The 14,842-nt window shown below is 43.5% G+C and overlaps 3 protein-coding genes across 17 annotated transcripts in view; 1 reads left to right on the plus strand and 2 right to left on the minus strand.

Annotated features, from left to right (window-relative positions):
* Positions 1–2,798, minus strand: part of GGNBP2 (gametogenetin binding protein 2) — a 30,707-nt gene extending 27,909 nt beyond the window's left edge. For 2 of the 6 annotated variants that reach the window (XM_016143346.2, XM_016143345.2), the window contains exons 1-2: positions 2,622–2,798; positions 1,905–2,112 (exon numbers count right to left, since the gene is read on the minus strand). In XM_016143346.2, coding sequence (XP_015998832.1) covers positions 1,905–1,997 — 93 coding nt within the window. In that variant the 5' untranslated portion in view covers positions 1,998–2,112; positions 2,622–2,798. Of the gene's footprint in view, positions 1–1,904; positions 2,225–2,412 lie in introns of those variants that run through there. The other 4 variants (XM_016143342.2, XM_036222571.1, XM_036222572.1 and 1 more) reach the window with 4 other exon arrangements.
* Positions 2,799–5,159: 2,361 nt separating this feature from the next.
* PIGW (phosphatidylinositol glycan anchor biosynthesis class W) lies at positions 5,160–10,717 on the minus strand. 5 transcript variants are annotated; one of them, XM_016143349.2, is made up of 2 exons: positions 10,576–10,717; positions 5,160–9,297 (listed from the first exon to the last, which is right to left on the minus strand). In XM_016143349.2, exon 2 carries the CDS (start codon positions 9,281–9,283, stop codon positions 7,772–7,774), a length of 1,512 nt encoding a protein of 503 aa, XP_015998835.2. In that variant the 5' UTR covers positions 9,284–9,297; positions 10,576–10,717; the 3' UTR covers positions 5,160–7,771. The 5 variants fall into 5 exon arrangements, with proteins under 5 accessions (XP_015998835.2, XP_036078518.1, XP_015998834.2 ...); XM_036222625.1 differs by lacking the exon at positions 10,576–10,717 and adding an exon at positions 10,133–10,567; XM_016143348.2 differs by lacking the exon at positions 10,576–10,717 and adding an exon at positions 10,111–10,567.
* A 79-nt stretch (positions 10,718–10,796) lies between these two features.
* Positions 10,797–14,842, plus strand: part of MYO19 (myosin XIX) — a 28,354-nt gene continuing 24,308 nt past the window's right edge. For 2 of the 6 annotated variants that reach the window (XM_016143354.2, XM_016143357.2), the window contains exons 1-3: positions 10,820–10,930; positions 11,506–11,641; positions 12,982–13,075. In XM_016143354.2, the coding sequence (XP_015998840.2) occupies positions 13,064–13,075 (12 nt within the window). In that variant the 5' untranslated portion in view covers positions 10,820–10,930; positions 11,506–11,641; positions 12,982–13,063. Of the gene's footprint in view, positions 10,931–11,102; positions 11,197–11,505; positions 11,768–12,981; positions 13,076–14,842 lie in introns of all 6 variants that reach the window. The other 4 variants (XM_016143353.2, XM_016143356.2, XM_016143351.2 and 1 more) reach the window with 4 other exon arrangements.

The following is a 14,842-nucleotide window of genomic DNA, read 5'->3' on the forward strand; positions in this document are numbered from 1 at the left end:
CCTTAGTCACAAGGCCACAATCCAATAAAAGTAAAACTCAACCACCAGGTTCGATCCAATCCCAACTTCTCTGGACAAATAAATACAATAATAAATCACGGTGTAATGTTACATCTTTTTCTATGGGAAATTTTGGAAATTATTATATTGTACAGAGGAAAAAAGTGTAAAAACACCCAAAAGTTGACTTTTCAAGTGCTATATAACATACATCAATACTGCACTCACATTACAGTTTAAGTGGGCATAAGGAGAGAAATCAGTGTCTATGCAAAATTTTATACTAAAATTTACATTGATTTCCCCTATGCTTTGATATTATACACTCAACAGTAATCTTATGTCCAATCCCAAAAGATTTTTTTTTAAACTTCAAGGGCATTCTGAGACAACAAGCATAAAAGGTGGATACTAAACTATGTGCTCTAGAAGTGTGTTGGAGAGGAAGAGAAGAAAATATCGATAAATGGATTATTAGTTTTCAAATTGAGAAATGCATCATTTAATTTGATCAGTGTTAGTTTTTTAACTACTTAAAATACAAGTCCGTTATACTTTTAATACAAAAACTGCAAAAATCATAACCAAGACAGAGTATTTTCTAATATATCAACACAAATTATATTTACCTATGTCAGGCCAAATCGTTCTTTTTCCATGAAAAAAAAAATGTACTTGGGTAATTATAGATGCTTTCCTTAAAAAGTTCTAGCAAATTAAGTCATTCAATACTCTTCTATTCCTTTTAAAAGCACTGCAGCTCAATCAACTCTTAATTGAAAGTGGCAAACAGAAAGGGCATAGAGTGGCATCTCTACAATGACTTGCATTTTATATAAAATTTTAAAAAGCTTCAGTAGATATTTGTAAAAAAAAAAAAAATCAGGAACAAAAGAGATCAACTGCCTTTGAAAAGCAAAAAAGCCAAGAGTGATAAGATAAAAAGACCTGCTCTTTATCAAAATAGGCAAATATATAATCTAAAGCTTCAGCATCATCAAAATGCAGACTTCAAAAGATATTCATAAGGGTTCATTTTATTTCTTAAGAAACAGTGGCAAGCAACTGCATTCATTTCCTGTTCAGAATTCAATTCAAATTTCTGCCATTTCCTTTTAAAGGAAATACTACAGCAATACAAGGCAGAGTATCTTGTAATGCTCTACTACCACCAAATTCAAAAAAGAAAACTACCCAGAATTGGGTTTTGACATTAAAGATGAGCAGTCGGCTTTTTATAATGCTCTTATACATTCGATCATTTTGCTTCTTCGAAGAGAAAATAAAAAGGCTACCTGTAAACTAAAGAATGCCAAGAAAGCCCATTTTGAAGAGTCATGGCCTAGGAGTACAATCGTTTCATAGTTTTAATGTACTAGACAATACCAGACTATTTACAATGAAATCAAATCATTTTAGTGGAATTTTTACTGACCACGATCATGTCACTCTGACCTCAGTAGATATGCTTATGTAGTGAGAGCTGTAGTATTAAGATAGGCAATACACAGGTAGCCGGGGAACTGCGACATTTCTAGATAATTAAGCCTCCCCGAGGGTAGGTGGTTTCTGTAAAAGATAGGCCCAAGATCCTTCAACCCCTTTATGAGGCGCGTGCTTTGGCAAAAGCAGCCTCTACTAAAGGGAAAAGGTAAAGGAAGAGGGTTCAAAAAAGAAGGAAAGCCTGGGGAGAGGGGCATAAACAGCGTACGGAGCGCTGGGCTAGGGGCCTGCAGAGGTTACCAAGCGACCCACTGCAAAGGCGAGTTTGCGGGGCCTGCCGGAGAAAAGGCCTCGCCTAGGAGTTGCAACACACTCTTTCTCCAGTGCGCAGCGCTCGGCTTGGGGGAGGGGGGAAGGAAACAGCTGCCAGGGGAGCGGCGAGCCCGGCCCGGCCCGCTCACCGTGAGGGTGTCGTCTATGTAGAGAGGAATCTGCCTCCTCTCAAAGGGGAACTCCTCTTCCCCGTCCCTGCACACTGCCACCAGTCGCGCCATCGTCCCCGACGCTGCCGTTGCCACCGTCACCACCTCCTCCCAGCTGCCGCCGCCGCCGCCGCTGCTGCTCCTGCTGCTGCTGCTGCCGCCGCCGCCGCCTCCTCCCAGCTCCTGCCTGCAACAGCCAAACGCCGCGAGCTTAAGCACCCGCCGCCGCGCAGCACATTCGCCACGGGGGGGAGGGAGAGGAGCAGGAGGGGACGGAAGAGTCGGGCTGCGTTTCCCATCACCCGATTCCACACGCGCTCAGCCAATCAGCGCCGAGCAGCGTGAGGCCCCGCCCCCTCGCGCCGCTCTCCCACCCCAGCCCCCACCCCCGCTGCTTTCCAGTCAGGGTCCAAAGGAGAGGCGGAAGGGACTCGCCGGTCCCGGGGCTTCCCCAGGCGTCACTGGAGTCCTGACTCCAGGACCTCACCGCTGGCCTCAGCGCCACAGCCCACTGCCCGTTTTCCGCCGCCGGGGAGCCCTCAGCCCATCGCTGACCCCTTTCTCCCCCTTTCTTGGCGCGCCCCGCCCAGCCAGTCCCAGGGCTGCAGTTGCCCAGCGCGACCCCGCCCCTGGGAGGGGTCGACCCCGCCTCGGTTCTGCAGAGTCCGCAGGGAGAGGCTCAGACCCTTTCCTCACCCTTCTCAGAGGAGGCCTCTCGGCTCTGACCTTCACTGTTTTCGTGGTCGCCTCCCTGACCCCCACCTCTGCTCCCCGTTACCGGCTGACGAGGCCCGCGTCAGGGCCGGCCTGGGCGGGAGCGCGGTTCCGAACGCCGTTTCCTCTCCGGGCTCAGTCAGCCGCTAGCGCCACGGGGAGTGGGGGAGGGAGGGCGGGGGACGTGGGGCGGGTGGGGCGGGGAGGAGCCGAGAACGCCGGGCGCGGCCCCGCGTCTTCTCGCGAGACTGTAGACCACCGCTCCTAGATCGCCTCTTTGGAAACCCTAGCGGCGCGTGTGGGGTTACCCCTCCCGCCCCAAGCAAACTCAAACCCGTGATCCGTACCTTCCCCCCGGTCCTGCTACTCAAAGCCGTAACAGAGCTGCTAGGAGGAGTGATTAGGCTTAAAACCTCAGTTTCCTAGTTGCGTGGGCTTGGGGATTGTTCTCCGAAGGACGAAAGGAGCCGATTCAGGGCCCGTTCGAAGGTGGAAACCCTGTGAGGACTACGGTAAGTGGGGAGGAGCTTAGGCTTTCAAAGTCAGTGAGAGCGAAAGGCTGGACTGAGGGAAGAGAAGAGCATCTGCGGAGTAAGAGACAAACTTCCAGGTACTTGACGGCACTTTCCTTGACACCCTTATTGACCGGGAGCCGGCCGCATTACTGCTTCCCAAACAGACCGCGCTGAGATCCCAAGGCGACTGACCGGCAATACTTGAGTGCTGACAGTTTTTTGTTGTGGCAAATAGAAGACTGTGGAGAGTGGCTGGTGCATGCGTCCTGGCCAGAGAAACTTCTTGGGCTGGGTTAATATTAACTTAGGGACTCAAACAGGACACCAGTTCTGTTGGGCAAAGTACTGGTATTGACCAATGCCCTTCCCTCTCACCCTCTCCTGAGAAGTGGAGTTACTATAAAGACAATTCATCTACACTCTTCAATGCCAACATGTGCTCAGTTCCTACCTTGAAGGCTTTGAGGGCCTGTTGTAAAGCCCTCAAAGTTGTTAGGAAGCATTTTGCCTGGGGAAGGTCTTGACGATTTTAAGGATAAATCCATTTGCTGCTCTTAACTAATTCTGACGACAGAAATGTATTTCCTGATAGAATAGGCTAAAGCTGTGATACTGACCTTTAAAAAATATTTTGATCATCACATGAGGTCTTATAGAGTCACATCAACAAAATCCCATCGTGCACCTTTAGCCATGTTGACTTATGACATTGTGTGGTCACTGTTAGGATAGGTGACATAATAAACTGGAAGAACCATTGTTCAGTCCCAAAGGTGTGATTATCCAGTATTTATGTTTTTTGATCATGTTAGAAGAGCAGAACAGTGTGATTGTTAGCTTAAATCCAGTAGGCATCCAGGATGTGCATGCAGCTTCTGACAGATTAGACCAGATTAGACTACATAGCCAAAATCTGGACATTTTTAGAGAATCTTGTGTTTTATGTAAAAACACTCCTAAGGTAAAAAGAATACTGTGGCTTTTAAGATCTAAAGGTGCTCTTATAATAGCTATGTCAATTAATGTACCTACTTTATATCTTTTAAACTTTCCTTAGATTATGGTTAGTAAAGGACATTGAAAATGACAAGCTAAATATATAGCTGCTAATTATAACTTTCGTTATAGAGTACACAGTACTAGCAAAGAACAAATTCATTCACCCTGAGGATTGAAATCTAAGTTAGAGAAGGTAGATATAAACATAAAAAATGATAAAACCCAGATATAAAACATAATAAAATGAGGGAACCACACACTCTTTCCATCTGGGATTACTTGATTTGGATTTGTCTTTTAGGTTCACTGAGCACATTGCATAGTATCTTTGGGCAGTGTTTCACATACTATAGGCATTCAATAAGTATAAGGCTAAAAAGGTGGATAATTTGCTAGATAAGTTGCTATTTCTCAAGTCTTAAGGAGGTAAGGAGATAGCCTGGGTGCTATAAATATGATAAAATCATATTGAGGGAAAATACTTAGAAAATTATTCCATTGAAAAAAATTTCTAAGTTTTAACTATGTATCTTAATTTTAGAGCAGGCACTGTCATTTTGAAATCATTTTTATTTTCACTTAGTCTATCTTCAGTTGTAACCAGTAGTGCTGCAACAATTATCTGACTAAATATCTCCTATTAGCTTACCTCTGATTGACAAAATAAGTGATTACTACATTAAAAAGCCAGTTCTTGCCTATTTTTAAATTTCAGTATTGGCATTGTGAAGGGTAAGGTCAAAGGATTTGAAAGGCTCAGAAAGAGAAAGCAATCAACAGCAGATGACATTTTGTTGGTACCTAATAAAAAACAGTTGGAGTGATGGAGATGGGGATGTGGTAAATGATCAGCTAAATACCATTATTCTTCTCAGACAGTCCCCAGTGTTTGACAGCCAGCTACAAAAATCAGGCATAAATGAGATATGACTATTCTCCAAGCTGCCAGAGTTGAAAAGAAATGAAGACTAGATTTAGTCCTTATATTATTTATCTCCATAGATTATACATAAACTCCTGTAAGTAAAGTGTGTTTTTATATGATTTATACAATGTATTGGACGTCGACATTCAATAAAAATAAAACTGCCATCTTCTAAACACAAAGCTATTGATACATGTGTGGTAGCTACCCCCAGTTTCTAATTGTGTAAAATTAAAGTCATGGGAATGACTCACTTTCTGAAAGTCATAGATAGAATAAAGTCTTAGCCCAGATTATATTTTTCCTTCTTCTCTTTTCCCCTCCCTTGTGTCCTCAGATATTGATAGTTGAAAATAGGTTAATCAGAATTTTCACTATATTAACCACATTATTTTATGTAGTAGTAAAATCAACAGCAGACTATATTTAAATTACCATGGTTGTCCAAATCTACAAATTGGGTTTTCTTTTTCATGAGCTAACAGTGGGAAGTTCTGTTGTTGTATCTGTCAAAAATAGAGACACATTTTCCCCATTTACATTTTTTGAAGGGAAAAAAAAATGTCCACAAGTTAAAATGTAAGCCCTTTGAAGGCAGAGACTTTGTCTTATTTTCATTGTTTCCCTGGCACCTATACCTGGTACATTAGAGCCCAATAAATCTTTGCTGAGTGGTCTCTTCCTTTCTTCTGTAAAGTAGAATCAAGTCAGAATGGTCTTTTTTACCAGTTTTTGTTTTTGTGAATGCTATTTCATTAGCTTTCTCTGACATGAATATCATAATTAGATGTAGAATGGTACACTTTGTTCTTAAGTTATGATTCAATATCTGCAACAGACATAAACTTACTGATATTTATGAACCTGAAAAGGATGAAGGAGCAGTAACTGACAAGCAGCAACAGTTAGACCACATGCTCATTAAGTCACCGAAAACTTACTTTAAATTACCTTTTTTTGGACAAGAGAATATGGTTAGAGCCTCTCAGCCCCCTGAATGCTTTGAGCAGGTAAGTTGTGGAATATGAGCACTGTGACATAGAGGATAACCAATCACCTTTTTAATTTACATACTATAATCTTATTTCAAGTATTCCTTTTTCATTGAAAATAAAATTAATCTGATTTTTGTTTTTACAGCTATGTAACTATCCAACATATTGATTTGAGGGGAAAATTCAGTATTAGATCACCTCCAAATATAATTGATTGTAGTTAGCAAATATAAAATGCCCTATAAATACTAAATTAGCCATCATCATAAAACTGAAGTAAACTAATATGATAGTCATATCTAACAAATTAGGGAATAAAATTAATTTTGAGCTAATTTAGAGGCAACTAAAACAGCCAATCTAGTATTTAATGTTGAGAAGGTTTCACTACAAATAATCCAGATTGCTTACCAAATATAAAATTAACTTATACATCTGACCCCTGCCTGTTGCCACAATAACCAAATTTTTACTTGAAAATAGAATGGAATATAGAAAGGCAGATTTTAATTGATTTTTTTTGACCCACTTTAAACAATATACAGGAAACAATTGAAAATGAAGAATTTTTTTAAATCTTAGATTTTGAACAGGTTCAAAGGTCTATGTAAGTTTTTAAGTGACTCGAGTGCTCAGTAGGCTATTAAACCTTAATACAGCCATAGCTTTATTAATTTAGATTAGATACCTGATGACATTCTCACTGGTTCTTTCCCCTCAACATGGTAGATGAGGCATGTTCTATATGGCCCCTGTCTGCCTCTCCAGCTCATTACCTGTGGTCTCCCTTTTTCTGAGCTCTCACCTTTCAGTTCTATCATGTGCTAGGTTCCCTCCCAACTCAGGACCTTTGCTGAGGAATTCATCCTTCCTAGACTGCTGACTGCTATTTACCCCCTCCTTTACCAGCACCCACCCCTTACTACCTAGACACTAACTCATCCTATCCACTAGCTGTGGCTCAGAAAATACTATCTGTGGAGAAAACTTTCTTGATTGCTAGGTCAGTTCTTGATTTGACACTCTTGGCAACCTATACTTCATGACTTAACACAGTTTATAACAGTTGTTTAATGTGTTTCTCCCACTAGATTTCAAGTTCCAAAATATCAGGGAAATTTTGCTTATCATCCCTAGCACAGAGTAGGCTAAAATGAATTAGTCCCAGGGCAAAGCTATTGTCTCATAATTGTTAAGCGTGTTAACTACAACATATAATTCAGTCTATTCTTTGGAGCAATTTACTGTTTTGACTTCACAGTATATAAGTATTTGATTTTAAACACTTGCTTTCTCCTATTTAGGGTTTTTTTTGAAAGATTAAAATTGAGCAGTAAAGAAGTATTGACAGTTCCACAATTCAGATTTTTTTATGTAAATATTATAAAATATATACAACAAAAAATATAAGATGGTATAAGGTGGAAAGTAAAAACGCTCCTTCCCATACTCCCGTTTTCCAGTGTCACAACTGTAAACACAGTTTCTTTAAAACATTGAAATTCAATAAATATTCTAACACGTAACAAGGCTTTGTTTCTTCTGTATTGGTTTGTTGTACATAGTGCTGTTATAGAGGATTGAAACTCTTAATTTTACAATAAAATGTAGTTAACACTAGATTGCCAAAAGCCTGTTTTCTTCATTTGATATTCTTCATTAACATTGCTCAAACCAGATACATCCTAACCCTATTGGTCACCAAAATTTTATAGTCCTATCTTGCAAGTGTAACAGATACATAATTAAACAGTTGGTAAACATATAGAGATTGAGCACAAATAAGGCCCACAACGTACTGCTGTGCAATGTATCTACCAACAGGTTGATCAGGCCAGTTGTTATATTTGACATCAAGAAAAAAGTCAACTGGTTTCTGTTCATAGCTGTGATTAAACAAATACTGGGTTTGTTTCTTTCAGCTTCAGAGACTGGAGATTCTGAATGCTTTTTGTTGGTAGCAGGAGACTGGATCAGTTTCCAAGAACATGGAACCAGAGCGCCTTGAATTAGAAATTTTGCAAAACTCAAAATTATATCACCCAATAATAAACTACTAAGAAGGAGCAGGCAAGAAGCAACTATCCAAATACAAAAGGCTAAATTGGCCATTCTTCGAGATGCTACTTCTACATTTACCTGAACTATGTAAAGAGATACAAAGAGGCTAATAGCTGTCAGTAAAATACCATATGTTACTTTTATCCAGTCTTTGATATATGATCTTTTTTTAAGTACATATGACCCTGTTTGTACACCAGCCATGTATATTGCTACATACCCCAAAGTAGAGATTATGCCTTCTCGGTTGGCGTTTAATAAACCAACCCTTGTGCCACTGCCATCAGTGCCATATAAAATTAACCTTTTCAGTGGGGTAAAGTCAAGGGCTAGCTGATATAATACAGTAATGCTGACAGCCACAATCCAGGATTTATTTAGGGGTAAAAAAATCAAAAGCAGTGATGTTATCAACTTTACAACTATTAAGGTAAAGAAAAAGTTCCAGTGAACTCCATACTCAGTTAAATGTTCCTGATAACCTATGGATTTTATAATAATTAATCGTCCTATTCCAATGAAGACTAACGGCCAAACAGAGTACAATGACTTTGTAAGATAATAAAATGTTGAACCTTCCATACATTTTCTCCTAATTTCTGGACAAACCATTGCAGTCCCAAATACAAAGCCTCCTACTCCAAAATCCATTGCTCCTGTCCCATAGAGCTCAGTTTTGGCAAATCTTCTAGGAAAAAGTGGGAAGTCCACAGCCAAAATGGCAACAGCAGTAAATGCACTGTTAATTACACGGAAACAGGAAATGGCTGGAATGTATTCTGATTCTAAACTGGTTTGTAAGAATTTTTCAAGGATTTTCTGGACAGGCATTCTGGCATAGCAAGTTCTCCTGCAGTATATTTGATAGAATAGCCCAGCCCCAAAGATAATTATAGCAAGGTACTCAAAGAAGATAAATGAAGCCAAAATGGTCAAAGTCATGACCAGGGGAACTATTAGGAAAACAAAGTCAATGACGAATCCAATTTTCCAGGTACGTGAAGAAGAACACAAGTGCTGTGAGAGAATGATCAACAGCCCTCTGCACAGGATACAGAGTGAGGGAAAGCACAAGCCCTGGGTAATTTCCAATACGCTGGTTCCATTGTGGTTACTGACAAAAGCTTCCTTCATCTGCTTGTGAGACATTTTTTTTTTCCTTCCTGTGAAAACAAGAGCAAAGGAATGCATTTGTGGAAAGCAACGTTCTTGTGGAATTGGCATATATATATGCACCTGACTTGATTTTACTCTTATTCTTAGGTTCAGATCAGAACCTAGGATTTGTGATCCCCCTTGCAAGGGTTGTGGGAAGAAGTCTAACAATATTAGGATAAGAATGTCACACTAATAATATAAAATTATTGGTTAAAAAGCTTAAGCTATTTTCAGTATAAGGCAGATTCACAAAGAAAGTGCACTTGGGATATATAACCCTGAGAATGGAATCACAGTTGGATAGAAATTCCTATTATAGAATATAGTATATGTCATGAAGATTGTAATGAAAATTGAATACACATAACTAATGACTTTAAGTCAAACGGGGAGGGCAGGGACAGAGAAGGTATTTGAGTATATGATGGAGTTGAGGGCCTTGGTTTCTCTTCAGCCTCTCTGAATCTATTGTTTCTAGTACAAAATTTAGGTCCTCCAGTGATCTGAGCCCCAGGCTGCTCCTAACATGTACAGTCAGCCAAGTTTCATGTTCGGTGTCGGAAGGTAGTATGGATGCTAATCACGGCAGCGAGGGGTGGGGGTGGCATATAGTACATACTAGTGTTAGTTTTTAAAGGATATAAAACGCCTCTCTGCCACATTAATGTTTGAGAAGTGGCACACGGGAAGAACACAATTGTTGGCTAAACAAGAACCACGTGTAATAAATGCATGCATGCATGATGGCCTGTCTGGGCCCAGCGACAATACCTCACGATAACAACCCGATCAGAATCGGCTGGCCTTAAGTACTTTACCACGGGCGCGCCGGGACCTTACACCTCCAGTGCTCAGTCTGGTTCCGGTACCTCCCCAGCTGGCCGCGGTCTACGTTGGCCCGGCCGCCGGGCTCCCACCGCACGCGCGGGGCAACACGGGAGCAAGCAGCTTCCGCCTCCCGAGCGGCGCTTCCGGCCGCAGCGAGACGGCCAGAGCTTCCGGGCCTGCAGATTCCGCGCGCCGGGAGCCCAGGGTGGTGTCCGTTTCCCACACTCCGGCGGCTCCCCACGCCTTCTCAATCAAGCGCTAGCCCAGCCCAAGTCCTCCTGGGTTGTGGCCATGGGCTGGCCTGGCAGAGGGGTCCGGAAAGGGAAAGGTGCTTCACGCGCCTCACGACTGCTCAGACCCCAAGGCGAGGCCTGTCAGAATGGCGGGGCTAGGAGCCCCTACTGAAAGACCCCACACCCCACCGAAGGCCCGTAGGCCCAGGAAGCCATGCTTACCCTGCCTCTCGCGACAGAACACCGGAGGCCTCCCTTTCACCCCATCTTACCCCAGGCTGTCAAAATATTTTGCCCCAAGTGGAGCCCCAAACCCGACCCCCGCGTCCTGGGCGAGCCACGTGCGCCCAGCGCCACTTCTGCGCGCCCCGCCCCGGGGGAGGAGCCGGCCGGCGCCGGGCCACTCAGCCCGAGAGGCGGAGGCCGGGCGTGTGTCAGCTGTCCCGGCTTTCTCTCCCCGGCTTGCTCGCGCTCCTCCTCTCTCCCCCGGCTCCTCCCGCAGCTTCACCCGGCCCTCCCGCCTTTCCAGTTGGGCCGGGCGGGGTCTGCACACTCGGCGGCTTTGGCTCTGGGACTGGTGAGTGCCGCCCCCAGCCCCAAGTCTGAAGCCTTTCGCGACCCAGAAGGGGCAAGAGAGGACTCTTTACCTCCAGAGTTCTGAGGAAGAAGAGGGCATCTCCCCCTCCTTTTTCTAAAGCGCCTTTCTCCTACCCTTTCCCTTTTCTTTTTTTGAACCCCTCGCATCCCAGGAGGAGGTAGCCGAGCTCCTGGCCCTTGCTCAGAACGAGGACCTTTCATGGTCACCCTCCACTACTCTACCTTGCCAGCAGGAGGCAGCCCGAGGTGGGGAGAAGGTCCCGACTGGCTAGGACCCAGCTCCTACTCCTCTCCTGGCCCTACCTAGGGACAGGAAAGGGGGCAGCTGTACCCGAGAGACGTCTGGGCAGCAGTGCCCTTGGCCGGGGTCACATCCACCTTCCCGCGAAGGACGTACTCTCCCTGTGCCAGGTGCTTCAGGAGCGGCATCCCAGCCCTGGGGCACCTCGCCAGGACCTGGAGTCTCGGTTTCTAGCCGGAAACCTTGGGGCAGGGCCAGCTGGGCTCCCAGGACCCTTACCCAGTTCTTTTTGTTCGCTCTTCCCCTACTCTCAGAGCCCGGGAAAGAACCTGAGGCTGCGGAGGAGGAGGAGCTGGTGATCAGGCTGGCGCTTGCCTTGATGTTTCATCTATTCATTACCATCTCTTTCCTGCCCACAGTGGTCACACCCTTTCCAGAACTTCTTGGCTGGTAAGCACAAAACTGACTGGGAGCTAGAGGTCGGAGTACTAGAGAAAACCGCTCTAGTCTGACTTGCCTCTGCCTGGAAGCTGACGCTGCACGGAATAACCAACATTTGCAAAGCACTCTCAACAGGTACTACCTAGCCTATATTATCCTGAACTCTGCATCGTGAGGTCTGGATATTAGTATTCTATTTTTGCAAAAGTGGAAATAAAGCTTAGAGAGCTCTAGTGACGTGCACCAGAGGGGGCATGGGGTTTGGATTCTAACCCCACCTGTTGTGCTCTGCCTCCGGTCCTAAGATGAACTTCCGGTTGAGAGAGTTGGTTCTCCTTGAGTTCTGGAGCCCTCTGCAAGAATTTCCCTTGGACTGGAGACCATCAGTATCCAGGGTGAATGTCCAACACAGTCCTGATGCCCTTCTCAGCCTGAGTTATCCATTTTCCTATTTCCATGGAAATTCTTATCCTTGAGTTCTTTCAAAGGCTAAATGTATTCAGAGCTTCAGGAAAGTCTTCACCAGGGTTAATCCATTACAGACCCCACTCATCCTCATCCCTCCTTGCTGGGGCAGTGTAAGGCCTGGGAAATTGAGTCTGGGGGTCATTTACAATTTTTCAGAGATTGGCCTAGGCCCAGCCTCACAATACTCCATCTCTCAGACCAATTCCCCTCCTCTGAAATCCTCGCCTTTCTTAAAATCAACACTAGGGTGTTCCATCTGATTAGTGCCCCCCAAATATTGTTGGTTTTGCTAACAAAATTCCCCCTCAAAGTGAATATGCAGATTTATGCTTTGTAGGGTGCTTCCAATGCATGACCTCATTGACCTTCACAGCTACTTGCGAGATAAATTTTACTATCTCCATTTTCAAGATGAGAAATCAGTGGGCCAGGAAGGTGATGTGACTTACAATGAATGACTGAGCTGTGATTTCCCTCCCACACAACAACTTTTCTGGAGCATCAAGTTGACTCCGGCCTCCTACCCCACCAACTACTGACTATACTAAAATAGGATATTTCTTTCTAGTGGAGAGGACAGAGTGCAAGGCTTCTGTCTCCCAGTGTCTTCATCCTCCATGTCACACTGACCCAGAAGAGTTGCAGCCCCATCTCAAGTCCCCATAGTAAAACTAACCCCAGAGAAGCCCAGGGAACCTCCAGGAGCTCTCGTAAAAGTTTCCCCTTTTCCCTAAGTGGCAGAGGACAGGAAAGACTCTCCCTCTCTGCCCAGGCTCGCTCTGGTTCTCATTTTGATTCCTTCTGCTTGTTGGGAGGAGTGAGTTTTCCTGGAGAAGCTCTCACCTGTGTTTATGGCCTTTGTCTTCTCTCTCATGCCACAGGCTCTAGAATGACTCATCTCGGATTCCTCCAGAATTGAGCCCTTTGCTGGACCCATGACCTGGCTGACCACATTGAAGCAGGATGCTCCAGCAGGTAAAACTTCACCCTTAGAAACCCAGGGCCCTCCCCATCTTTTGCTTGTCTGAATGAAGTTTCACTGTCCTGACCTGGAAAGAAGGGAAAGACCTCTTAAAGGTCTTTTCTTTCTTCAGATAGTTATTCTAATGCTTTTCACCTGTTGTCAAGCACCTCTTCTTGATATTAATTTTAAATGTCCTGTTGTATTTTTTAGCTCTATTCCCTAGGATGGGTAAGGGAATCCTGAGGACACTTTGGTGACCTCACAAGCCTAACCAGTAAGGAGGTCCTGAGAGATGTCCCTGCCATCCTAAATTGTTGAAGTACAGTGGAAGCCTGGAGCTTCCAAAAGGAGGTGTTCCTTGAAGCTGAGTCTTAAAGAATAAGTAGGAATTAGCTAAGTGTAAAAGGAAAACAAGCAGTCCAGGCAAAGAAGTCAGCCTGTGCGAAAATATGAGAGATGACCTATGTGGAAATAGAGAAGGATTCTGATGAATGGATCATCGGGTGCATGGGTTACTATCGGGATATGAAACCTACCCTTAGTCCCGAACTTTTTGCGCCTCTGAAAAGACTGCTATGGCCCCAGGCCTGCAGGGTTCCAAATCACCCTTCACTGTGAAACCTCATCTCATACCCATATAATCCCTTACATGCAGCTCTTGGTCCAGAGAGAATGCCAGTAGATAATTGCCGAGTTTTTATTTACTAAGTGTTGCCAGGCACTGGACTGAGGCAGATATTTAAGATGATACCTGCCCTCAAGGAACTAACTCATGGTCTAGTGAAGTCCTAGGTAGGTAAGTGCCTGAGATTCAGCAGTGCCTGAGCGTGAGGCCAGCCAGCCTCAAGGGAGTCATGGTAGAAACCACTGCTTGACCTTTCAGCCTTTTGGCTCATGAAATGGGCTTGAAGGCTAGAATGAGGCAGGATAGATGTCTGCTCTGGACTTTTTATTGTTTGTTTTTAACTTGTTTTTTTCTTATTAAAATAGCAGTGATATTCATTATCATAGTAGCAGCAACTCTGTGTTGAGCCTTTGCTATGTAGTAGGCACTATGCTAGCATTTTACACCTGTAATTTAGTTTAGTCCTTGAGAAAGATATGGTATTATATACAGTGCTATTATATCCTCATTTTGGATATAGGGCTCAGAGAGGTTAAGTGACTTATTCAAGGTGACATTCATCATAAGCAATGTGGAAAATATAGATAAGCAAAAAAGAACATTCAGATTAACCATGATAGTACTACCTAGAAATAACCAACATTTTAGAGAGTATCCTAGACTTTTTTTTCACCTATATATATTTTAAAAACATTTTCAAGGTATCATACTTTTTTGAAACCTGCTTTATTCCATCGTAAGGATATACTATAAGCTGTCTACTACTTGGAAATCTGTGTTTTCAGCTTTTTACAGTTATAAATGTTTTTATGTATACTGAACATTTTTATGGCCTTTACATAGGATCATTTTTTAGAAGCAGAATTTCAGGCTTAAGAGACATATATAGTTTTAAGGCCCTTGATATATTATTGCCTAATTAGAATAGCTGCTCTTAAAAGAATACCAGCTAACTTTGTGGGGCATATACCAGGTGCCTTTTTAAAATATTTTATGCGCTTATTAGCATCTATGACGTGGGTGCTACCACCATTCCCATTTTACAGATGAGGAAAATCGAAGCACAAAGATTAAGAAATTTACATAAGATTATACAACTAGTAAGTGGAAAAATCAGGATTCAAACCCGGGCAGTCTAAATTGCAAGTTCAGG

This window comes from Rousettus aegyptiacus, unplaced genomic scaffold (assembly GCF_014176215.1).
Source record: "Rousettus aegyptiacus isolate mRouAeg1 unplaced genomic scaffold, mRouAeg1.p scaffold_m13_p_6, whole genome shotgun sequence".
In the NCBI taxonomy this organism is placed as follows: Eukaryota; Metazoa; Chordata; class Mammalia; order Chiroptera; family Pteropodidae; genus Rousettus; species Rousettus aegyptiacus.

Bases quoted from the DNA above. Each gene is read 5' to 3' on its own strand.
- PIGW (XM_016143349.2), bottom strand. From the start codon at position 9,283: ATGTCTCACAAGCAGATGAAGGAAGCTTTTGTCAGTAACCACAATGGA.